At 38.9% G+C, this 26,337-nt stretch overlaps 1 protein-coding gene across 3 annotated transcripts; it reads left to right on the forward strand.

Moving 5' to 3' along the window:
• Positions 1 to 24,540, forward strand: ptbp2b (polypyrimidine tract binding protein 2b). Of its 3 annotated transcripts, none has more exons than XM_058749714.1 (15): positions 1 to 128; positions 834 to 864; positions 1,085 to 1,145; positions 7,789 to 7,961; positions 8,160 to 8,303; positions 8,421 to 8,579; positions 8,698 to 8,808; positions 9,141 to 9,339; positions 9,675 to 9,734; positions 10,390 to 10,505; positions 20,797 to 20,830; positions 21,373 to 21,465; positions 22,495 to 22,711; positions 23,012 to 23,089; positions 23,183 to 24,540. In XM_058749714.1, exons 1-15 carry the CDS (start codon positions 121 to 123, stop codon positions 23,310 to 23,312), a joined length of 1,614 nt encoding a protein of 537 aa, XP_058605697.1. In that variant the 5' UTR covers positions 1 to 120; the 3' UTR covers positions 23,313 to 24,540. The 3 variants fall into 3 exon arrangements, with proteins under 3 accessions (XP_058605697.1, XP_058605703.1, XP_058605709.1); XM_058749726.1 differs by having other exon boundaries at positions 102 to 128; positions 1,064 to 1,145; XM_058749720.1 differs by lacking the exon at positions 9,675 to 9,734.
• The last annotated feature ends 1,797 nt before the right edge of the window (positions 24,541 to 26,337 follow it).

Consider the following 26,337-nt stretch of genomic DNA (forward strand, 5'->3'; position numbering starts at 1 on the left):
TGTGTTCGGGTGGCTCCGTGAATAACAGACGCTCCTCCATTTTGCATAGTTACGCGTGTGTGTTGAAGGCTCCTCTGCTCCTGCGATCGGTATCACACCGTGAAGAACGTTTTCCCTGCAATGGACGGGTAAGACTGCGTTGTTTCAAGAATAAAAGAAAAAATTGCAAATTTTTAGAATAGCTAAAATTAATTCTGAAACGAATTTAATCACAATCTTAAGCATTCTGACAAGGCCGCTCGCGCAGACTGTTGATGCATAAACCAATGTTGGCTAATAATAACAAACGCATGCGAGCTCCGCAGATCATGTTTTACCGCTAAATAGATGCGATGTGTATACAGAATATCAAATTGCAGCCTTCTGAATAATTTAATATCAATCTGTGAATTGTTTCGTATTATGTGAACAACAGGGACGTGTAATGTAGTGTAGCTCCGCGGCTAACGGTACTGTTGCGCGTCGGGCGCGTCCGATTTCCTTTGTTTGAAATGTAACGGCCACTCATTCCATCCACGAGCTGAATATTAATCTGTCATTAATGAATATGACGTTATTATGCATAATTTGCTTTTCAACTCAGTTTTGCACAAGCATTATTAAGACTTATAGCAAACTGCTGACAATACTGTCCACACTTGAGGGTTCCTTAATATTACATTTTGTCTTGTTGTACTATTATACTATAATACTATAATATTTGCAACGTTAATTGAGAAATTAGTGTTAATGACATTCTGTTCAGTCGTGACATCGATGTGTATGTGATTTCGACAGTGTAACAAAACAAACAGCCCAGAATTTATCGGCATTTTTACATTTTCTCTTTACAGCATTGCAAGTGATGTTGCAGTTGGTGTGAAGGTAAGTGGGTTTTGGGGGTTGCTTGTCTTAATGTAATGTTAAGGTATTTTATAAAAATATATGAAATAAGTCTGACAGCTTAACCATGCATCCACACAGGTCGTATTACTTTGGTGGAATGTGAATAATGGAATGATGTAAAGTTATAATATGACTTATACAGCATTTTAATCATTTGAATGATTTACTGAATTTGCAGTGTACATCTGTGTCTTTCTAGAGAAGCTCAGATGAATTGCTGTCTGGCAGTCTGTACAACAGTCCAAACTCTTCAGTCACTGGTAAGAGGAGGAATAAAACTGTAAATTGATGGCAATCAGTATAGATTTTTTTGTGTGAAATTGATAACCGAAAACTAGGCCCACATGAGCACAAAAAAAGAAAACTCCATAGAAAGGCCAGAGATTTGAGAACTTTGTCATTCACAAAATTCTATATGCCCCTATTGCATATAAGTGTCTAGAATGAAGTGCCATTTTAAAGCAATAAGTCCTAGAAGCTGTGCCTTACAACTATTTTAGAACAGCTAAACCCCCTAAGCTGCTCTTAAATCACTACAATCCTTGGCTTTATGGGGCTTATTGCTTTTATAAAATGGTTGTATGTACCTGGCAAGGTTTCATAAAATATGCACACAGCAACAAAAATATAAAGATTTATTGATGATAAATAATAATTTGTCTGCCAACAAATGTAGTTCTTCAGAAAACATTTATCAACACAGCAACACTCAGATGTAGTGGCACAGTAATACACACCTGTGACCTTATTACAGGAGTGTTTAAAGAGCATTTTGTTACAGTTTCAAATGTGGCTCATCCAATCATAATCAAGGACAGGAACTGTCTGTCTATTAACGCACATTTTATCTAATCTAAATCCATTCTGTATAATTACATTTAGGGGTGTCTCTGACAAAGGATATACATAGTCGAATCAGAATTGTTGAATCTTGCTGATATTTGACTGATAGTCGAATCATATGTTTGGGGGAGGGGGGCAAAATACATTACATTCGACAGCCATAAATACTGAACTTAACACCCAGGGAAAATGTGTAACAGACGCCTTGCAGATGCAAACGGGGTAAATAATGTTTTATGTTTTAAAACATTAATAGATAGTTAACATTGGCTGGCCACATATCATGTTGCTTATTACTTATCAGAGCTGATGAAACCCAAGATTTGCACCAAATAAAACCAAATAATCCACACATAAGATGAACTCAACAGATGCAAGAAGTATTCGATGAAGCCCGTGTGCATTTACTCTTAAGTGTATAACGATTTTCACAGAGGAAATGAACAAATCCCGCTAATTTTGCCGGCTTTGAAGCATAGCCTACTGCCACGTAAAACTCCATGTGATCACATAAAGATGAGCTGCTGTGAAAACTGCTCAAACACAGCTAGTTTTATCCAGGCTCGGTTCCAGAATTAAATAGTGAGGATGCTTTAGAAAGTGTACTCTAGCTTTAATGCACGTAAATTTTCACACATATTTTTGTCCCGTCCATTGCTCTTTGAGTTTGAATCCCGCATAAATGTCGCATGTCATTCCTGAAACTTTGCAGCATGTATGTGGCCGAAAAATACAAGTAAAAAATTCTGAATGGATTATATATTGCCTAGAAAGCACACAAAGAGGACTCCATTTAAAATCACTAAAAGCTGTCCCTTGTCTTCGTGCGATTTAAAGTTTTGTTTATAATGAGAGGATTCGCAAGCTTGCACTGGACAAAAATAAACCTTTTCATTTTCTCTAGAGTGCAAACAAAGATATGCTTTGGATAGTTTACCAGATCTGTTTCTCCAATATGATAGTGAATAGATAATATCTCAAAATTTTCGGTGCCTATGTTCACAGCATCCAAAAATCAAATTAGAACCGGCTGAAATTTTTTACATTTTGTACCCTACCTGATTGAAAAAATCCAATTTGTCAATTTGAGTCTTCACGCATGTAAAAAATATTTAATAAAAGCTTCTTTCTTTTCACATTCTTATTTACAGCATTATCATAATAAGCTGCATATTAACTTATTGGGAGAAAATAGTTGAAATCAGACATTGAGCACCCCCGTGTAGCCAAAATGGCATGATTCTCGTTTCATAACACCTCTGCGAATATTTGACTCTGAGATTGGTAGTCAAATCAGGCTCATCCTGTCGAAGCATCAAATCTTCGACTGTTCGGGATTTATTCTTTAGTAAAATCAACATAGTGAATGTGGAATATGTGTGTATATATATGTGTATATATATACACACACACATATTAGGGCTGTGCAATTAATCGCATGCAATTGTCATTCGCATCTTGTCAGTAAAGCTGGCTCTGTGATTAGTAGTAAATGTCCTTCACGTGCTTTCAGATGGAGAGGCATTTAATACATCGCTGTAGTTCACTGACAAGCTATGCAATATTGCGTCCATAATCACAGGCGATTCATCTGTCTATTAAGTGCTGCTCCAGGCATTTATTACTACTACAATGACTAAACACATTTACAATGTTTTTAATTTGTCCTGCTACTGGTGTCTCTATTAAATGCATTTTCCCTCAATTTTCCCTATTAATTATAGCCATTCAACATTACAGTATAATTGAAAGCCATTATTTGTAACATTTAATAGGCTCTGAAATATACAGTGGGTACGGAAAGTATTCAGACCCCCTTAAATGTTTCACTCTTTGTTATATTGCAGCCATTTGCTAAAATCATTTAAGTTCTTTTTTTTTCCTCATTAATGTACACACAGCACCCCATATTGACAGAAAAATCTGAAAAAACTGAAATATCACATGGTCCTAAGTATTCAGACCCTTTGCTGTGACACTCATATATTTAACTCAGGTGCTGTCCATTTCTTCTGATCATCCTTGAGATGGTTCTACACCTTCATTTGAGTCCAGCTGTGTTTGATTATACTGATTGGACTTGATTAGGAAAGCCACACACCTGTCTATATAAGACCTTACAGCTCACAGTGCATGTCAGAGCAAATGAGAATCATGAGGTCAAAGGAACTGCCTGAAGAGCTCAGAGACAGAATTGTGGCAAGGCACAGATCTGGCCAAGGTTACAAAAAAATTTCTGCTGCACTTAAGGTTCCTAAGAGCACAGTGGCCTCCATAATCCTTAAATGGAAGGCGTTTGGGACGACCAGAACCCTTCCTAGAGCTGGCCGTCCGCCAAACTGAGCTATCGGGGAGAAGAGCCTTGGTGAGAGAGGTAAAGAAGAACCCAAAGATCACTGTGGCTGAGCTCCAGAGATGCAGTCGGGAGATGGGAGAAAGTTGTAGAAAGTCAACCATCACTGCAGCCCTCCACCAGTCGGGGCTTTATGGCAGAGTGGCCCGGAAGCCTCTCCTCAGTGCAAGACACATGAAAGCCCGCATGGAGTTTGCTAAAAACACCTGAATAAGATTCTCTGGTCTGATGAGACCAAGATAGAACTTTGGCCTTAATTCTAAGCGGTATGTGTGGAGAAAACCAGGCACTGCTCATCACCTGTCCAATACAGTCCCAACAGTGAAGCATGGTGGTGGCAGCATCATGCTGTGGGGTGTTTTTCAGCTGCAGGGACAGGACGACTGGTTGCAATCGAGGGAAAGATGAATGCGGCCAAGTACAGGGATATCCTGGACGAAAACCTTCTCCAGAGTGCTCAGGACCTCAGACTGGGCCAAGGTTTACCTTCCAACAAGACAATGACCCTAAGCACACAGCTAAAATAATGAAGGAGTGGCTTCACAACAACTCCGTGACTGTTCTTGAATGGCCCAGCCAGAGCCCTGACTTAAACCCAATTGAGCATCTCTGGAGAGACCTAAAATGGCTGTCCACCAACGTTTACCATCCAACCTGACAGAACTGGAGAGGATCTGCAAGGAGGAATGGCAGAGGATCCCCAAATCCAGGTGTGAAAAACTTGTTGCATCTTTCCCAAAAAGACTGGCTGTATTAGATCAAAAGGGTGCTTCTACTAAATACTGAGCAAAGGGTCTGAATACTTAGGACCATGTGATATTTCAGTTTTCTTTTTAATAAATCTGCAAAATGTCAACAATTCTGTGTTTTTCTGTCAATATGGGGTGCTGTGTGTACATTAATGAGGGGAAAAAAATGAACTTAAATGATTTTAGCAAATGGCTGCAATATAACAAAGAGTGAAAAATTTAAGGCGGTCTGAATACTTTCCGTACCCACTGTATAACAACATTTAATTTAAGTGATTTTAAAACAATCTTCACATAAACTATAAATTGTATATGCATAAACTATACAGATTATCTTTAGACTATTCAAGCTACAAAAGTTAATCGGCCTCTATAACAGTCCAATGGTTTCTCTTTTTCTTTTGTTCTTTGATTTACATCAATGACAGACTTCAGCAGGTTTCACTTTAAAATCAGCGCTGTCTCTTTAAAACCTGATGCACATGACGCAGATCTGTCACATCCGATTTTCTCCAAACTCTTTACCATCATTTAAGACTTTATAACTTACTTAAGACTGCATTTACGAGATAACTTGCCAAAAACGCACATTTTGACACAATTGTGTGTGTTGAAGCGCTACTGGTGCGCTGTATAAAGCGGCTCGGTGTAGGCTCAGCTGAACGCGCAGCCTTTCAAACTATATTTCACTGCACCGTTTAGGCGGCGAAACCCCAGGTATGTGTCACCACATACCTGGAAAAGATAATCTTCCGAAATGAAGCAGCAATATCTTCTCAGGTAAAAGTTATTAGAACCGTGTCTAGGGACAAGCTGGCCATCACACTGCTCTGACCTTATCAGCCCGTTTGGATCTTATTATTTGATTCGCTCTTGTTGCTTATGACAGAACAGCATCATGATGATCTTCTCTTTGCAAAAGATTGTTTTATTTGCTTATGTCAGAAACAGTTGAATCTCTTTAAAAACTGGCTGTTGTTTTCACTACATTGCATTGTAATATTTCGTAAAAAAGTTGTACCCGCCAACTGGCGACTGACACTGTTACATGTTTCTGCCAACGCCGATTTCTACTCTCATTTGGCGCTTGGTGTTAATTTTAGGCCCTGTATATATATATATATGAATAATTGACGAAGGGGCATTGAATTATTAGAAAAATAATGCGCGTCGTGGCCGTTACACCTCGGGTGTGCATTATTTTTCTAATAATTCAGCGGCCCAGAGTCAATTATTTCGCTTATACTACGGTTGCCACACATCAAGACATCGATCAGATGATAAATTTCCGGTTTTTCTACTTAAATCACTATTGTGAGTAGGATTATTTCTTTCGCATCTCATCCATCGCCTCCCTTGCTAATTCCAAAAGGTAATTTTAAACCTAGTAACAGAGGCTTGAGCCATTGATAGCAGACTAATGCAGTTAATACAGTTAATAACTAGGCCTAAGTTATGAGAGAGAAAGAGATTAATTAGCATTACCTCTGTGAGTCCGTGTCTCTCAATAGTGTTTGGCAGCAATGTCTCTCGTTATAATGAAACTTTAAGTTCATTCTCTTCACGAACAGTGGCGTTGTTGTTCCCTCGCTTGTGAGAAGTCATGTAGTTTTTAAGTTGTTCAACTATGTTACTGATAAAATCGTCAGAGTAGCGCTAACAACATTAGTGCTCATGTTAATGTGTGTGCAAACTGTATGTGCGTCTGTGAGGGAGAGAGAGCGGGAGAGATAGAGTATGTGCTTTCCGTACCATAATAAATTGTAATTTTGTGGCGTAATGATCTGTCGTTTACTATATTTATTTATTTGGCCAGTGTCGTTGTGGGTTTTGGTTCTTTTGCTGTAATGACCTTTGAAATAACTCAAATAATTTGGCGAAGTGATATGATCATGTAAGACCTGCCTGGAACTAGGTTCGCTGTGCTTTTCCTTGAAAATAATTGCACACCTTAGAACGTTCGTCAGCCAATCAGATTCAAGCATACAACGGCCCAAAAATACCCAAGATCAGTTCAAGTGTTTCTGTTTCCTTTTTATTCAATCACAGCGATAGCTGGATACCTTTGTCCTATTAGGGATTTCCTGGAGCATTTTGAGCTCTATTACATCTGTGATGCATATTTAGAGTTTCTGTGAGAGGGCACCCTCTGGTATTCAGTATGAATGAAACCGAGATTATATATGTTTAGGGCTCAGTAAAGCACACTTAGTCCTATTTTGGGCATAAACAGGAAAAATAATACTTCTCTCTAAAGAAATGTTAAGTGAACATATGATAATCCATGTTTTTCTCCAGTGTATAGAAGTGTACAGGAGATGTTTTTCCCCCCACTGTGGATGCACAAAAGGCTCATATTTCATATTAAAGACATTGACTCTTTTTGATTTTACATACCCCTTGATAAAAATTAAGACATTACTGTCAGAGATTTTGCATGTTAACAAGTAACCCTGCAGTTTTCTAGTAAAATAAAATGATTGTTGTTCTTATCTTATCATTGTTTCTTTATCCAATTGTCATATTTAAATTTTTTGTTAATTTGTTTTAAAAATCGCATTTTAAATTGCAAATCACAATTTTAACCAGAAAAATCGCAATTAGATTTCTCCCCCAAATCGTGCAGCCCTAATGCTCATGGTGTGAGATGCTGAAAAACATCAAGGGACAGCAAATTGGCCAAAATCATTTGACACACATACATAAAGCATTTTGTAAAACAAGTGCTAGCAGAATGCAAAATCACATTCAATGTGAAAGGACACCAAGTCATTTTTGCTTATTCACGAAATATTAACAAAATATGGAAAATTCAAACACTGTACATCTTTATTGATGATCATTTCCCCAGTTACTGGCAAATAATATATAGTTGGTCCAATTTGTTAAATTAAATATCATATAAACCATAAAAAAACAACTTTTGAAGTTCAGGTGTATTTCTGAATTATTTGACAGCTAATGGAAGTGACAGTAAGAAACTGAGGGTGGAGGACAGCATGGACAGCCCACCATCCAGAGTCATTCATATCCGGAAACTCCCCAATGAGGTTTCCGAGACTGAGGTCATCGCCCTGGGTTTGCCCTTTGGAAAGGTCACTAATATCCTGATGCTTAAAGGCAAAAATCAGGTATGTGATGGGGGATGGTGGTAAGGAACGTTCAACCAAGCTCCTTTTGTGATAGCAAAGAGAGAGATCTTCTGAATTTCAATTTAGTGTTTAAAATGTCTTGTTAAAGCTGTTTTTCAAATTGGGTGAACACCGTTTTTACTCATTCATTTGGAAAAAGAGCCTCTTTCTTCATTTTGAACACTTTCCCTCAATTAGGCATTTTTGGAACTAGGAACAGAGGAAGCAGCTGTTACCATGGTGAACTACTACACAGCTGTTACACCTCAAGTGCGTAATGTCCCAGTGTTCATTCAGTACTCCAACCACAAAGAGCTCAAGACTGACAGTGCGCTCAACCAGGTTAGAATATGCACTCCTTCTTGTTTAAATTTTTCAGAAGTAAAATTATATCAGCAACGGAAGTGTGTCATTAGTGTAGTTCTAGTCCTAATCGGTTCCCTTGCTTTCCTTCCAAAGCGAGCTCAGGCTGTGCTACAGGCGGTGTCCGCAGTCCAGGAGGGTGGCTCTCCAAGCTCGGCGGCTGGCGAGAGTGTGTTAACGCCTGCCCCCAGCCCAGTACTGCGAATAATCATCGACAACATGTTCTACCCAGTCACCCTGGACGTCCTCCAACAGGTCACTGGCCACAGCAAGCTTCCATCTGGAATAAACTGCAGTTTAAAAAAAACAGCCAAATGTATTTTTACACTCTCATGCCTCTGAATTAACAGGACTTTGCACTGATCTCTCTTAGATCTTCTCCAAGTTTGGGACCGTCATGAAGATAATCACATTTACCAAAAATAATCAGTTCCAGGCTCTTCTGCAGTTCAGTGACCCAGTAAATGCCCAGCAGGCCAAACTGGTGAGTGAACGAAGAGGAGGACTGAAACCACCGCAAACTCTATAAATGTGTAATGATGTGCCAAAGCACTGTTATGAGATTTTTAATGTGATGGTTATGGCCACAGGCAAATTATGATCCAGTCAAATGTTGGTTTAGTACCTTTCTTTCATTTATGTGATGAAATGACTGCAGTTGTCATTACTTGTAGAGGAGCGTTTTTATTACTTTGAGCCAGGGCCCTACATTATGCGCTGGCTGTAATTATTCTTATCCTTATTCACCCATGTCATAGAATAACAAATGTCTTGCTCTCATCCTCCGTCTCTCTTTTTCACTTCATTTCATTAAAGTCCTTGGATGGCCAGAACATATACAACTCCTGCTGCACTTTGCGCATCGACTTCTCCAAGCTGGTCAACCTGAACGTAAAATACAACAACGACAAAAGCCGGGATTACACCCGGCCCGAGCTGCCCGCAGGAGACGGTCAACCGCCCGTGGACCCGTCTGTGGCCGCCACTCTCAGCAAAGATTCCACCTCCCTGCTCGGTAAGTTAGAAAACGCTCTCACGTGTGCCTCAAACGCAGACGTTGCTCAATCACACCTTTAAGACCCATCTTCCCTGTCATTCTCTGACATGCATCATCATCTCCTGTCTGCATAGCTTCAGTTTCAGAGCAGGGTAGAGGTGTGAATGCTTCCCCTCTATTGTGATTCATGAGAGTTTTCTAGTTCTTAGTGGAAAATGGGTAAATGGTGCCTGAAATGCAATCCCGTCTAATTGATGTGCCATTCAAACACGTTGCTTTACGTTTTTGCCGCTTCCACGGCCCCCAGTCTGTGTTTGATCCCGTAAGACTTTGACTGTACACGTTCTCCTTAGGTACTCCCTCTGGAATGGTAACTTCCTACTCTAGTGGTGGAGGGTTTCCATCTTCTCTAGGTACCTATGCTTCCATTTACTTTCCTTTTTCCTTTTGATTTTCTAACCCTACTTGAATGCGCTCTTCCTTCTGAAGGACAGGGACTTTTCCAGTGCTGTCAGAATTGGCAGGGCTTTCATGTTGAAACCACCCCAACCATTTGTCCTGACTTGACATGCAGGATTCATAAACAGTGTCGCTATTTGTCAAAGCATAAATCTGAAGCTGCAACAATAAGCCCTTCCATTCTGCATTATGGGCCTGACGTAATAGATTGACACGCACACTAATTAGGGACCCGTATTTCAGACAGACTGGCAATCCAAACTGCCAAACACGAGTTCCCTTTAGCTAAAGCAGAGTGGCCTATTGAGCGGCTAACTACAGCGAGCAGAGAGGGCCCAAAAAGCAATTTGGTTCGGATATTGCTCTAGAGCGCCAGTCTGTATGAAATCGGTTCAGATAGCGATCTGCCTAGCGGCAGATATTGACTCTGGGATGTGGGTTTGCCCGAGGTGTGTGGTGTTGGCTGCGTAACTGGATGTGCTTGGTGTGGTGGGTGCAGACAGGTAGAATGCATGGCCACAGGGCAGATCCACCTGATATGCTGAGCTGTAGGCTCTTCTGGGCTGTGTGACCTGACATGGTCCTTCCTCTCTCCTCTTCTCTCTTTAGGGGCCATCAGCCCTCTGAGTGCAGCAGCGGCAGCGGCAGCAGCAGCAGGGAGGGTGGCGTTGTCTGGACATTCGGGACCTGGAGGAGTGCTCCTGGTCAGCAACCTCAACGAGGAGGTCAGTACACACACACACACACACACACACACACACACACACACACACACACATATCCCTGCTCTCTCTTCACAGTCTTTTCATTATGTCAATCAGGTCACCAGTACACTGTATGTCTCAGGTTTTATATGTTCAGTCCTCATCTGTTAAAGATCATTTTTGAGTTTGAGGGGCCTTAACATAACCTTCACGACATTTAGCAGCAGAGCAGTGTTAACATGCATGAAATGGTGTTGTGTTGTGATAGTACAACATAAAGAAGGATTCTTGGTGATGTCATAAGCCTTTTCAAATTTTTCAATAAATACTAGAGCTGTATAAAAACAAAATTTTAAAATGAATCTTTATCATCAATTGCAAGAACGTTTTTAAAATCAGAAGAGCATTTTAATACATGCCTGTTTTTAGTAAAAATATTTAAACCTCAACAGTTGCCCCGCATATGTGACCCTGGACCACAAAACCAGTCATAAGGGTCAATTTTTCGAAACTGAGATAATCTGAAATCTGAATAAATAAGCTTTCCATTGATGAATGGTTTAAGGTATGACAATATTTGACAGAGATACGACAATTTGAATATCTGAGGGTGCAAAACAATCAAAATATTGAGAAAATCGCCTTTAAAGTTGTCCAAATGAAGTTCTTAGCAATGCATATTACTAATCAAAAATTAAGTTTTGTTATATTTACAGTAGGAAATTTACAAAATATCTTCATGGAACATGATCTTTACTTAATGTCCTAATGATTTTTGGCATAAAAGAAAAATCTATAATTTTGACCCATACAGTGTATTTTTGGCTATTGCAACAAATATACCCCAGCGACTTAAGACTGGTTTTGTGGTCCAGGGTCACATATGTGCTTTCATTATTTAAATTTATACGTCATTTCAAAGCTTGCAATTGCATTATATTTGCTTTAAGCTGGGGGTGTTCGATATGACGATTTTTGTTTGTGGACTATAAAAATGTCTCCACGATCTGCTTTTGAAGAAATATTGTAGTATCGTGCTACAGCGCACATTCCATCAATTACAGTTCTGACGTGTCCGTCTCTATATACTGTACAACACGACATACAGCAGTAGAGTTACTCTGACAGGACACTGCACTTATTCACGATCGCAAAAGTACATTATTTGCATACAAGCCTTGCCGGGTTAAATGTTTCGTTCACGCACTGGTCTGACGTGCGCTTTTTCTGAGCGCATACACCAGAAGCACGCACGCTAAAAAGCCTGTCTAACAGCGCCTGGTTACTGAACTAAGTTATCTCTTGCGCTAATACTGTCAAAAGGTTTACATATAGACTTTACATATAGTTGGTTATGTCTAAAATTAAAGTAAACAGATTAAAGAAACAAATGCGTGCCTGTATATTAGATGCGTTCAGGTCTTAAAGGGACAGCCGACTGTCATTAAAGGGATAGTTCACCCTAAAATTTAATTTCTGTCATTATTTACTCACTCACATGTTGTCCCAAACCTGTATTAATTTCTTTCTTGTGCTTAACACAAAAGAAGATATTTTGAAGAATGTGGTTAACCAAACAGTTGCTCGTCCACATTGACTTTTATAGTAGGAAAAAAATCATGTGTAATTCACTGTGGACCAGCAACTGTTTGGTTTTCCACGTTCTTCAAAATAGCATTTATGTTCAGCAGAAGAAAGAAACTCACTCAGGTTTAAAACAACTTTGAGTAAATGATGGTATAAAAATAAAACACATTGACAGAATTGACAGACAGATGACAGAATTGTTATTTTTGGGTGAACTATTCCTTTAACGTTAATAAAACAACAAAACGCAAAGAGAAAAATCACTTACTACTCTTGACTGAAAAACTTTAATACAGTTGCTTTAGGAATCAGTCTATATAGTGTTTTATTATTATATTTCTTCATTCACACTAAATACACCTATTGTATCTGCAAATAAAGCACTGTTTGTTTTATTTGTATTTTATGTGTATTTGTAATGTCTATCTTTGTTATTATTATTTTAATAAGAAAGATAAAATAATGACAAAGATTTTTATCTTCACCCACTTTGGCCTAAATATCTTTTTTTTCTTTCTTTTTTTTGTTACCTTGAAAGGCTTTGTTTTTATAATAGGGAAATTAATTTGGCTGTAATGCTCAGATAACTTGCAAAGTAGTAAAACCAACATGACAAAGAATCGTGATAAAATTGTGAATTGTGATATTTCTAAACAAAATCGTGATATGATATTTTTTCCATATCGCCCACCCCTACTTTAAGCTGTAATGGCTCAAAATATTACATAATATACAAGTGTGAAAATAAAAGCATTAGTTCACCAAGAAATGGACATTCTGTCATCGTTTACTCATCCTAAAACTAAAAAAGCACACAAATGAAGACATTTTAATTATTCTCTCTTTATTTTTGTCCATCCATTGAAAGTCCACACAGCCGTATAATGCAAGTCTTCTGAATAGGGCTGCACGATTAATCGAATGCGATAGTCACGCGCATCTTGTCATTAAAGCCGGTTCTGTGATTAATAGTAAAGCTCCATCACCTGCTTTCAGATGGAGCAGCATTTACTATACAGAGCCGAAGTTCACTGACAAGCTACGCAAAATCCCGTTCTTAATCGCAGACGATATAATTGCACGATAATGAATTCGAAGATATTGTTCTGCGATTATGAAAGCTGTTTGCATAGCTTCTCAGTGAACTACGGCTCTGTGTAGTAAATGCTGCTCCATCTGAAAACACGCGAAAATACAACATTTAATAACTCAGTCACTTATTAACGTCAGTCGAGTGTTTGAAATAAATCCTTCTGTGAGATGATGTGGCTTCTTAAACAGAATAACACACGCAATATTTCATAGTATTCTAAGCAGGGCTCCATACTGCGACTAAAACGGTCGCATCTGCGACCAAAAATATTAATTTGCGAGTGAAGTTTTTGCTGAGGTTGCCATTGGCAACTATATATTTACATGTTATGACTTAAAAATTTGCATATGTAATGCCTTTTTTCCTGATGGTTTTGCAGTCACATCTTTTATGTTTACGTATTGAACAGACGATGCGAATCAAAGTTTTAGTGGAAAAAAAGACTTTCAAACAGCCCTTATCTCTGTTAAACGCAGCTCAGTTGTGCAGTGCGAGAGAGATCGAAATGACGGAGACGTGCAAGTAAAAGTGCAGAAAAGCAGTTCAAGCGGCAAGTGAACCCATATTTCTCTTTGCTACTATAGTACATAATGAACATGAATTAACATCAAAAGGTAGGCTATTTTATAAGAAAGCCTACAGTAGCTACAGCTTACTGAAATGCCTCAAATAAAAGCTCATTCAGTGTTTCAAACTGCGGAAAAAGTGTAAAGCTTGCAAACATTGCAACGTGTTAATACGTTTACATCAGAATAACCATTCGGCATCCATAAACTCATCAGTCAGCTAGAAAAATAACTATAAAGCATTTTGCTATATTAATGCACTATTGCATATTAATATTTTTACTTAACCTGTTGTCTACATGATTCAGCTCCTCCTATAAAATTGCATGTTACTAATTAAGAAAACAGACTGAATGTGTGAAAGACATCAACATTTATAGGATGCATTGAAGAGGAGCCCAAACTACACTCAGTGGACAAGTGATGCTTATGGTCCATGATATTGGTACAGATTCTGTGTAATGAGAAATTCTTTGTGACTGTATATCTCAAGTTGGAAAAGACATTTAGTTCCTAGGTCATCTACAAGATGGTTTAAAATGCTGATAAAGTCAAGAAAAGATGAGACATAACACATGGCAGTATGATTGAAATGTTCAAATGTAAAAAAAAAAAAAAAAAAAAGATAATAAAATGTTTATTCTGTGGCACCTAAAAAAAATTATTTGGCGCCTAAGTTTTTTTTTATGGGAGCCAATGGCTCCTTACTCAATTTGTTTGTCTGGAGCCCTGCTAAGCAGTGATAAAGGCTGTGTCAATTAGCATTGCATTATTATGTACTTTATTACAATACAATTTATAATTAGACGAACTCAGATAAATCATGTATTGTCATTAAGCCGCTTTTCCACCATCGTGTTGAACGCTTCTCTTTGCATAACAGTTCCATTCCGTGCCGATCCGAGCTGGCCGGTACGGTTAGGGTTTCGTTTTCCACTGCGGGGCTGATAACGGATCTCTTTGGAATGCAATTCAAATGCGTCAGTCGTTGCCGTGGTAACACAAGTGTTTACATATGATATGAGGTGTAAATAGCCACGGCGTTAAGCCGGGCTCACACTACAGGAGTTTTAAAATCCTAACCGATTATGAAATCTGTTTGCAGCACACACATAAGGAGAATCTTTGCAGATTATTTTCCCTCAAATCTTAAACATGCACACACTACAAAATTTGAAATTCGTGGCGCATCACACACTACAAGATATTATTAAGATTATCGTGCCAGAGGGAGCGCCTCACGTGATCTCACGCAGCAGCTCGTCAGCAATGTTTACATAATAGCTAGCGTACTAGCAGCTTTCTCTCACCTGGTATGTTAAAAACTGAGGCAATTTCACCCCAGCGCTTCTCTTTGTCCTTATCGGTTGTGATACGTGTTCGACATATTATACAGACAATCGTGTTACTACAAAACTTCAAGAAGCAGTTTCCTCCATCTCCACTATTCAATGGAGCCATACATCAGCTGTTTTGCGGTCTAGCATTGCCTGTTATAAGTGCTGACGTAATCATATAGCCGTCATCATCCCGATTTAAATCCTAAATATCAGACATGTTTGATATGATCGGGATGGCCCCGATTTGTGTGCTAGAAGATCGGGAGGTGCAAAGTTCTATCGGTGAACGCCTCACATTACCAGATAATCCGCGCCGAACATCGGGACCGATCGAGGTGCTCGACAAGACTCGACAATATCCGAACCCGATTCTCGGGAGGGGGAAATCGGGGCTAAATCGGGCAAAAAAATCCTGTAGTGTGAGCCAGGCATTATGGAGGATGATCAGAAATTTCTTTAGATTTTATTACTAATTTGTGTTTACATTGCTCACAATAGCGCGCTTAGCAAGCTACGGAGAAACTTGCGGCCAGGCAACAGACAAGTGACAGATCCAGAGTGGCAACGTCATACACACCAGTGTTAATTTTGACAGCAAATGTGGATTCAGTTTTAGTTACAGTCTTTTGACTAAAATGCCATTTAGTTTTAGTCATATTTTAGTCATCTGAATTGTTTTTAGTTTTAGTCAACTAAATCTACAGTAAATTTAGTCGGTTAAAATCTAATGGGTTTAGTTACAGTGCATTTATTAAGCATTTCTCTTAAATTTCTAAACTCATTATATAGGTTTGATATTAAGGTTTTATCATGACACACAACATGCCTTTGTTAAAATTAAATAAAACCACTTTATAACCGCTGTGCGTCGGGTGGTTCTTCGCCTCCACGTCGTGCAATCAAATTGTTTAATGCACAGCTCGCCATTGATTATCCCTTACTTGTTTACCATATTCTTCATTCTTTCAAGCAGACATATTTATTTCTATAAATAAATTTAGATTAATCTTTAGGGCTACTAAAGTGATTCAGTTAAGAGCAGTGAGCGATTTTCTGTCTTTCTTTTGTTGCTTGATTAACATCAATGACTCGGGCCAATAGTGATTAAATTAGGCTGCTGTCCCTTTAAAACCGGATGCAATGGATCATGGATTGCAATGTACTCATACACGTTCTCCCGACTGTTTATGTTCACTTAAGGCATAATCAACTGTTTACGTGAATACTCGTCAAAACGGACATTTCGACATTATTTTGTGTATTTCTCCGTTCATGCGACGTGAAAGAGTACTCATGCGCTGTGAGATGCGCATTCTGTGTGTGTATGCTTCAGTGTCTGCGCTCAGAAAACCAGACCGAATTGAGTTCTCTCTTGCGTCATCAGATTTATCCATATGCCTGCTCTTCTCTTACTCCCACATATTGACATTTTTTTACGTTTTATGTGCTGTGCAGCAAGTGTATTTTAGCTTATGTCCGGCCGGTTCATATGTTCGCATCTAACCTCCTATGCAGCAGATTTGTTCTGAATGAATCTCTTCCCAAATCGTCCCTCCCTAACATTTTCGTTTCGTTTTTATTCGTTGATGTAAATATCAATAAATTTACATCATAATTTTTGTCATTCAAATAGAGTTTTTGGTCGTTATCGTCTCGTTGTCGACAGTGGAAAAAAATTTTGTTGACGAAAATTATGAAAATTACGAAAATAATTTGTCAACGAAATTAACACTGACGCACACGCACTCTACCAGCACGGCTCAGCACGGTTGTCTGACCATGCCGAGAACGAATGAATGATGTGGTTGACGTTTGTTAGACGTGCATGTGAGACCCATGCTCATGTTCGAAAGTCTGGGCTCACGTTACAAAATTAAGCCACACCAGTGTCAGATGCAATATATGCAGTAGTATAATAGTGAACAAAGGAGGCAACACTAGTAATATAATGAAACATTTTACTAACAAAGCACAACATCTACCTCAAGCAATGCGCTGTATTTACTATGTCTCCCGGGTCCAGCTCCAACTGCAATTTGCGCGACACATTCACATCAAATGTTAATTCAGCGGTACAGTTACACTCACAAGACACTGCACTTATTCGCAATCACAAAAGTACATTATTTGCGTGTGCTTTAAAGCCTTGCCGGTTTAACATTTAATTTGCATGCTGTTCTGACATGCGCTTATTCAGAGCGCGTACACTGAAGCGTGTGTACACTAAAAGGCCAGTCAAACAGCACATGATTACTTAGTTATCGTCTGATTGCGCTAATACTGTCAAAAACACATATAAACATATACACACATAAAAAAAATAAATAATAATAATTAAAAAAAAACCTGCATATAAACACATCTATTTCTAAAGTGAAAGTAAACAGTTGAGAGAGAAATGGATCCGTGCAGGACTGGTCTTCAAGGGACAGAACTAAACATGCTGCCGTGCCGATTGTCATTAAAGGGATAGTTCACCCAAAAAATAAAATTCTTTATTTACTCACTGTCATGTTGTAACAAACCTGTATTAATTTTTATTCTTGTGCTGAACACAAAAGAAGATATTTTGAAGAATGTGGGTAACCAAACAGTTGCTGGTCCCCACTTGCTTTGATAGTAGGAATAAAAATATATATATATGGAAGTCACTGGGGACCAGCAACTGTTTGGTTTCCCACATTCTTCAAAATAACCTTTATGTTTAACAGAAGAAAGAAACTCATTCAGGTTTAAAACAACTTGAGAGTGAGTAAATGATGACACAATTTTCATTTATGGGTGAACTATTCCTTTAATGTTAATAAAATAAAACACAAAGAGAAAAATAACTCCCTGCTCCTGACTGAAGAACTTTAATACAGTTGCTAAAGTTCAGCAGTAATAAAATAACTTGAAATGTTCAACAACTTTTCACATATCTTTTTGCACCAAACAGTATCAATTAGTACCGGTATCGATAAGCGGTATCGTTATAAGTATTGATAAAATGTAAACGATACCCATCCCTACTAAAGACTTATGCAATCTCTCTGTCTACATTATGAAAACTGGTAAAACAAACGAAAATATTATAACAGTGAAATTCCTAGTTATTCTACTAATTCCAAATGGCAATAGCCTATTTCTCTGTTAAAACAAAAGTGGTTGAGTTAGTGCATTTATTCAGCAATCACAATCGCAAACAATATAGTAGAGATCTCATGACAGAAGACAGACCGGCTGAGTGACGCTTTCATTTAACTAAACTCCAGCTTGTTTGTCGGTGTTTTCAGATCATCATCTGCGGCACTTCTGCAATGAGGAGCGTGTGCATGCGCATGGTTGCCACCGGGCAGAAAGTGTATTCATGTAACAGCGAAGCTCTGATTCGGGGATTTGAACTCTTGATATTTGGCAACCGCACACATGAAAAAAGCTCGCATAGTAGAGGCGTGTAGAGCAGTCTGCAATAACATTTTGTCTCCTTTTTTGACCACAATTTTTTTTTTGAATACATTTTAGTCTCGTCTTATTTCGCCAATGAAATTGCATGTTGATATAGTTATCGTTTATTGACCTTATTATCATCTCGTCTTCATCTCATCTTAGTCATGGGAAAAAAGCTTGTCAACGAAAATTTTCGTCATAGTCTTCGTTAACGAAATTAACATTAGTTTACCTGGAAAATACTAGACAACTTTTTTTTTTTTTGACCCAATTTATAGCCTGGAAGCTCCAACACTAGTTGTGGAAAGTCAGAACCAATGTGCTGATTTTAGGCAGTCAGATTTCACAGAAACCACATAGTGTATGATGGGCAGTCATTTAGTGTATGGTGCCCAATGTTTTCCTGTAACCACTGACAAAGTCAGCAGGTGTGTGATGTCTAGGTTTTTTTTTGTTCAGATTTCAAAATTCTTGGAGTGAACTCCAGATGATTAACAAATTTCATTTAGGCCTTTTTATTTTTTTTCAATCTTTAGTCAGCTTACCTACACATAAAAACTCAACCTTGCTTGCTTCATGTGCCAGAACAAACCTCATTGGTTCTTACTTGTCAAGCCGGCATGGTTGAGCTTCTGTGTTTACCATATTTGATGAGCTCTATGTGTGGTGGTCAATGTTTATATGTGAATAAAAGTCTAAATTTAATCTGAAACAAAAACAACATGAGACTTGAGTAAATGATGGCAATTTTTTGGGTGAACCCGGTGTGTGTTTGTCACAGTACACTTTATGAAAAAAACCCAGCCCTACTAAATAGCCTACATCATCAGAGCTTCCTTCATGCCCAAAACCTTGTAATCACATTCCCATGTTAACTTTGCTCTTTTGCTAAATGTTTTGAAGTTGATTTCAAAGTCATTTCAGTCACTTTTCTAATGTGCATTAGATTGAGAATGATGCATTCAATCACACACAATGAACACTGAGTAGGTGACTTGTCTTGACATGACTTCAAGGTTGACCTGTGTCTCATTTCCATCCTCAGTGTATTTCATATATTATGTTCAATGTTATTTCAGTATATTTGCAGTTAGTAGTGAATTGATAGTGACTAGTAATGAATTAAAACATGTAGCTCTTTGTTCTCTATTGTGACAATTATACTTACAGAAATATACTGAAAGCATTCTCAGTAAGGTTTTCGTCAAAATGGAGGGTCTCTCTGCAGTCTCTCCTCTGTGCAAATTTTGATCACTGTCTCTCCTCTCTCTTTATCTCTCCCCCTCTCCCCTCTCTCTGGCTCTCTCTCTTTCCTCGCACCTTTTCACAAGCGCTCTGTCTGGAAGTAATATCTAACTGTCTTTTCTCTCTAAGCTGTATCTCTCTCTTCCTCTCCTGATGCTCCACTGCCTCTCTCTAAGCTATTCAAAGTTGGTATGAAACATGGTAGCCCCACCCGCCTCTCTCATTTCTCTCACACTCTCTCTCACTTTGATTTCTCTGTCTTTTTGAAGTGTCCCAGTAATTTCCCCATCATGGTTTTTGTTTTCCCAAACACTTGTGGGTTTGTGAAGTTTTCGACATGACGTGCTCTCTATTGATGCCATAACACTGCAAGGTGGTTTTCATGCCTACCCGCTGCATGGCCCCGCCCCTTTACAGCTATAGGCTGATGTTTTGTTTGTTTGTTATTTTTTCCCTTAACGCTTTCTCATACCGAATCCTTCCACGCGCTCTGCATGCTTTGTCCTTCTCACAGCGTTTCTGTGCTGCAGTTAGTCTTGAGTAAATGTGCCCTGCCCACGCTCGGTCTCGGGTGACTACGTTTGGCTCTGTTAAACATAGTCGGGGGAAGCAAAAGAAAAAAGAGAACCCTGCCATTTTCTGACCAAACTCCTGCATTTCCTATGTACTGACCTGTATATTATTTTTGTCCCCCCTTCCAACTTATTTTGTTCTTTTTTTTTTTTCTTTTTTTTTTCTTTTATCCCACGCTGCTTCCAACCCCTCCTCTTCCCTCTTCTCTCCTCTCCTGACTCCTCTGTGATTGGTTGGCCCTTTCTCTCCTGCAATCCTGTCTCCCCGCCCTCCACCCATTCATGCTTTGTGCCTGAACCAAAACAAATGTTCCTCCTCGGACCGACTTGCCCCAATTAACTGCCTTGACCCATGCTCCATGACCACCTCACCATTCTACGGGAAACCACCCTCCGTTATGGATGATCTGTTCATCTCCGCTCTACCTCGACTCTTCTCTCTTCCTGTCTTACGCTGCTTGCTCTTCTCTCCTTCTAAAGATGGTTACGCCCCAAAGTCTGTTTACCCTCTTCGGTATGTTATTGTTAGCAATCTACCTCTTTTTTGTTTATCTATTGTTAATTTAATTTCAGTTGTTTTATTTTCTCTTTCATTTACCATTTTAAGGGTTAGTTATTAATCTGGCACTAGTGTAACAACAGTTTCTTAGTTTTCCAATTTAATTTGTTTAGTTCTATGCCAAATTTCAAATGAAATAGTTTATTTTTGTTTTGTTTTTCCTTGGCTTTCGAAGCCTCTGTCTCTATCTTGCTCTATCTGTCTCTCTTCATGTACAGCTTATATTAATGCATGGTTGATTATTTTGCATGTAGGCTTTTGATTTTAACTTTGCCATATCACATGAGCTTGTTTTTGGAGGGCGTATCAAATAAGTTGTGTCTGTTAGAAACACTGTTTTGGACTCTTTGGTGTAGATAATTTGGAAGATTTGTACCATCATCTTCACCTTTCATGTCAGAACCGGAGCTTCTGAAGCACTAACTTGTCCTTCCTGGTTCACTCCTCTCCTCCTCCTCCTTCCCTCCCTCTTCCATCTGCCTCTTGCTTAACCGAAGGTGTCTACGGTGACGTGCAGCGCGTGAAGATCCTTTACAATAAGAAGGACAGTGCTCTAATCCAGATGTCTGATGGAAACCAAGCTCAGTTAGGTAAGCTGACAAGCTGTCCTTTTTGTGATTAACATGTACCGTTTTTATATCGAATTAAAGGGTTAGTTCACCCAAAAAAATAGCCTGTGTTTTACTCACCCTCGAGGCATCCTAGGTGTATACTTTCTTCTTTCAGACAACTCCAATCGGAGTTATATGAAAAATTGTCGCGGCTATTCCAAGTGTTATCATTGCAGTGGGTGGGTGTTTCTGTTGAACAGTCCAAAAGACGTCAAATAAAGTGCACGCATCCATAATAAAACGTGCCTCACATGGCTCCGGGGCATGAATAAAGGCCTGTAGCGAATTCATGATTTTTTGTAAGAAAAATATCCATATTTCAAATGTAATAAACACTTTTCTCTAACTTCATCTATCTGTCGTACGCAGAAGCCGTTCCGAGCGGATGACGAAGGACGTATGCGTCACGCGCGCGCCTCTGAGATATGCTGAGATATCCTCTGAGATATCTCGCGAGTTTGTTTACAGGAGCAAAAGAAGCAAAGTTTCCTTACTTTAGCAAAGGAAAACCAGTCTCCCCTTGGCTTATATCAAAATCCTCCGACATTTTTCTTTACAAATCCTTTGTACTTCTAGTTTGTGACTGGCGTTTTGTTTTGTTCTCTCTCCGCGTTCGTTACGCAACACCGATGTCCTACGTCATCCGCCTGAACGACTTCCGTTATGACAGTTAGATGAAGTGAGAGAGAAGTGTTTATTACGTTTGAAATATGGATATTTTTCTTACAAAAATGCATGGATTCGTTACAGGAGGCCTTTATTCACAACCCTGAGCCGCTTGAGGCACGTTTTATTACGGATGCGCGCACGCTTTATTTGACGTCTTTTGGACTGTTCAGCAGAAACACCCACCCACTGCAATGATAACGCTTGGAATAGTCACTACAATTTTTCATATAACTCCGATTGGATTTGTCTGAAAGAAGAAAGTATACACCTAGGATGCCTCGAGGGTGAGTAAAACACAGGCTAATGAAAGAGAAAGAACTCTCTGTCTTTATTATCTAGCCATGAGCCATCTGAACGGGCAGAAGATGTATGGCAAGATCATTCGTGTGACCCTCTCCAAGCACCAGACAGTACAGCTGCCCAGGGAGGGTTTAGATGATCAGGGCCTGACCAAGGACTTCACCAGTTCTCCTCTGCATCGCTTCAAGAAGCCTGGGTCCAAGAACTTCCAGAACATCTTCCCCCCCTCAGCAACTCTCCATCTCTCTAACATACCGTGAGTATGCAGGAGAACATCAGTCATAATGAATGCTAGTGGTGATTTTTCTGTATGTTTTGCCATTTTATTAATACATGTTGTGTCTTGTTCTGGGATCATAAATCTTGGACCAACTGCTGACCATCTTTTTAAATTAATTGTCAGTTTTTTCCCTGGCAGTGTCTTTCAGTTCAAGTCTGAGATTAAAATGCGGCTACCAAGGAAAATTTGTTTTCCTTTTTTATTGGTTCATGCATCATGATAACATTTTACCATTTACTCTGAGGAAATGCTAATAACTGCTTGTTTCCCCTCCAGTGAGAATGTGACAGAGGAGGATTTACGACTACTCTTCTCAAATTCCGGCGGTACAGTGAAAGCGTTCAAGTTTTTCCAGTAAGAACCCACTGGATTCTGTTTCTTAGTCATTTTTGTCTATGTTCACGATCCTCGGTATGACCGTCACTTACTTTTTATTATTATTTCTAGAGATCGCAAAATGGCTCTGCTGCAGATGTCCACGGTGGAGGAGGCGATTCAGGCACTCATTGACCTTCACAACTACGACATGGGCCGTGGCCACCGCCTGAGAGTCTCCTTCTCAAAGTCCACCATCTGAGGATCCCCTGGTGCTATGCCATCTTTCCTCTCTCTCCCCCAGGAGCCTCAAGTCGAATTCATTTTTACCAGTCATTCCTTAACATCATATCAAGAACTTCAATGAGAATGGCCCTTAAAGGAACACTCGCTCTGTATCTGCTCCTACTATTGTTTGTGTATGGCCAGCTGTTACTCTGTTTTAGGATGGATTGACAAAAATGTGCCTTACTTAGCAAAATAGCATCATCCCTTTGCTCCCGTTGTTACACATTATAGAGGTTTAGGCACATTACGTGTGATGATACAGAAAACGTAACCTTGCTTTGTTGTTTTGATGGGTTTTGAAAGTGATAGTTTTCACTCTTGCTCAATGTGGCCTCACCTTGTCATTTTTCAAAACCAATTCAATTCAAGCTTTGAAAGCTAGTCGGCTTGCTTTGATTCAAAGGCAAAAGCTCATTTTTTTATGATCTATTGAATTGAATCTGAACACGAGTAACTGAATTTGATGGAACATACTCCAAGTTGTAAATTATCTTGTGCATTTGTTTTATTTTGGGCTGTAGTGTTTTTTTTTTTCTTTGATCAGGCACCCAAGGTACTTTTTGTGATTGAAACCTGTGGTAAACAAAACACTGACAGTGGGGAGCGCAGTGTGTGACGTATAGTACCTGCTTTGATATTTCTCATTCACTTTTGCGTCAGTGAATTCTGTTACCCATTTTTTTAGATGAAAATCAGAGCATGTGCTGATGGATCTCGGCAGTTGCATGTGTCAGATTGACCATGTTTGATGTTGTGATGTCACATTAATGTAGGGACTGTTGGGACCAAAGTAAATGTGCCTTTAGTCTTACTTTATTCTGCATTGTACAAATGTTTTATTCAACCTCTGGAATATTTTTATCAATGGAGAAAAAAAAAAAAAATCAGACTTTCCAGCTGACATCACTCATATAAATGATCCTTAATTGTCCTTGATTGTGGTTGTATGAGAATCGTTCACTGATTCTACTGAAAAATGACGTTTTGTTTGTGGTCTAGGCCTGGGAAACAAAGGGGAGGAGGGTGTTCTGTACATTTTCTACATGAATTGAGTTTTTACATCTTTAGGAATGTAAAGTCCAGTATAGAAGTGGCACAATTAAAGGTTCTTTTTTCTACCAAGCTCGTGCTTGACGGTCCCTGTGTGGTGTAGTGCTTTTATCCTGTAGCATGCTGAATAAACTCTTCTCGCTCTGCATTCACCTCTGCCTCTCTGCTGTCTCTTCCTCTTCCTGTACTGTCCTCTGTATCTCACTTAGCTCTTTTTTTCTGATGCACTCTTTCCAGGGTGGAGAAATACTCACTTGACTTGGTATAAAAATACACCCTGGAAGTAAAACATGAAAACAATGTATCTTTGATTTTATTTGCAGCGATAATCTGTTTACTTTCCCATCCTGTTGTCATGTTTCTTCTCTATTTTCTCATGCTTATCCCCAGATCTGTCTGTCTACATATCCAACCTAGACATCAATGTGCATGCCATTTTCATGTCCCCATAAATTTTCTCCAAAAGTAGGGTGTTTGGGCAACAGATTGGTACCTGTGTTTAGTTGCATGTGGTACAATGGAGAAAAGGTGCTTACAGCCTTTCAGCATGCAGCTGATTGTGTGTTGAAGCAATTGATTGTCTGGTGGAGAAAGGACAATCAACTGGCACCGATTTGAGCAAAGACGCAAGGTACAAAAATTGCAGCTTGCACCATTTTTGTGAATTGGTATAAACATAGTAACAGTGCATTGCTAGAATCCCTCTGGGAGAGTGTTTCTTTTTTGGTAAGCATGCTATCTTTTTTTATAGAAAGAAAGCTTTTACAAAGTACAATGCCTTTGCTATAGTAAAACATGAAGCAGGTTCAGCATTTTGGGGTTGTGTTACCTTTAGGGTTGGGTGCTTAGCATAAAAATAAAAAAGTATTTTGGATTTTGCAACCTAGAACAGTGTGACAAGGCTGTTTCCACCAAATTTCATAGCACATGAAAACCGAACATAGAAAAGTAACTGAAAATGTGTCTCTATTGGTGAAGACATTGCTGGCATTTTTGCTGCAATTATGACAAAGCTGCCTGTTTTCATGTTCTATTAACAGAAGCTGGGAATATTGATATATTAAATTAATCACGATACATTATGTGATTCAAGAAGTTTCAAGAACGCCATTTTCTTCAGTAAAACAATTATTGTGGGGGGACATGATTTCTTTTGATTCTCATTTGAATTCAGATTAGATTTTAATTAATACATTACATGTATTGATAAGCTATGTACTGATGTGGCCCCTAATATGCGCCCCATATTATGTAATTTCCCTTTGTTTACTAGTTTAAAAGCCTTGTAAATGAAAAAGCAAAACATTTTTTATATATATTAAAATATTGTCTGAAGACTACATGTTTTAATTTCAACATTTTTGCAATAATAAATAGTTCCCTGTTAAAGTGCAAGGGTGCCAATATTGTTGGCCTCCACTGTAGTTATTTCTGCTCCAAAACATATTGGAACATTTGCTAATTTAAATTTCGGAATAAAAATGTGCTCTTTTGAATGTGCTAATTGAACTTAACCAGTCTACTCTAAATATCTGGCTTTTTCCTAAAGCTTTGGGATCTTGTTATTGTGTTGCGAATATTCTGGATGTCAAAGCTCCCTTGAGCAATCCAAGCCCACTCTGCTCATTGTGTTGTTGCAAGGCCATCTGTAACTCACCACGTAGCCTTTAATACTGTTCATGCCTGGAGAAAAAAAACAACAAAAAACTGCTGTTTCTCTCTGCTTTGAGAAAAGACTGCCAGAGAACAAGCTGTAGGCCCAATACAGGTCAGTTCAGAGATCATCAGGGCACAAAAAACTACTAGCATTGTTTGACTTGACAACTGATATGTTTTCCTTCAACAACTGATATAATTGTAGCACAGTTGTGGATGGTTATCGTGAGACTTCATGCAGTGCTAAATAGGAGCCTTTCAGTTGTACTGCGACAGATCGCATTTCCACGTGC

The sequence above is a fragment of the Onychostoma macrolepis genome, chromosome 02 (assembly GCF_012432095.1).
Source record: "Onychostoma macrolepis isolate SWU-2019 chromosome 02, ASM1243209v1, whole genome shotgun sequence".
NCBI lineage: Eukaryota > Metazoa > Chordata > Actinopteri > Cypriniformes > Cyprinidae > Onychostoma > Onychostoma macrolepis.

What these genes read in the sequence shown, in the direction of transcription:
- ptbp2b (XM_058749714.1), top strand. An exon ending in ATGCCCAGCAGGCCAAACTG is followed by an intron (nt 8,809 to 9,140) that starts GTGAGTGAACGA and finishes ATTTCATTAAAG; the next exon opens with TCCTTGGATGGCCAGAACAT. An exon ending in AGGGTTTCCATCTTCTCTAG is followed by an intron (nt 9,735 to 10,389) that starts GTACCTATGCTT and finishes TTCTCTCTTTAG; the next exon opens with GGGCCATCAGCCCTCTGAGT.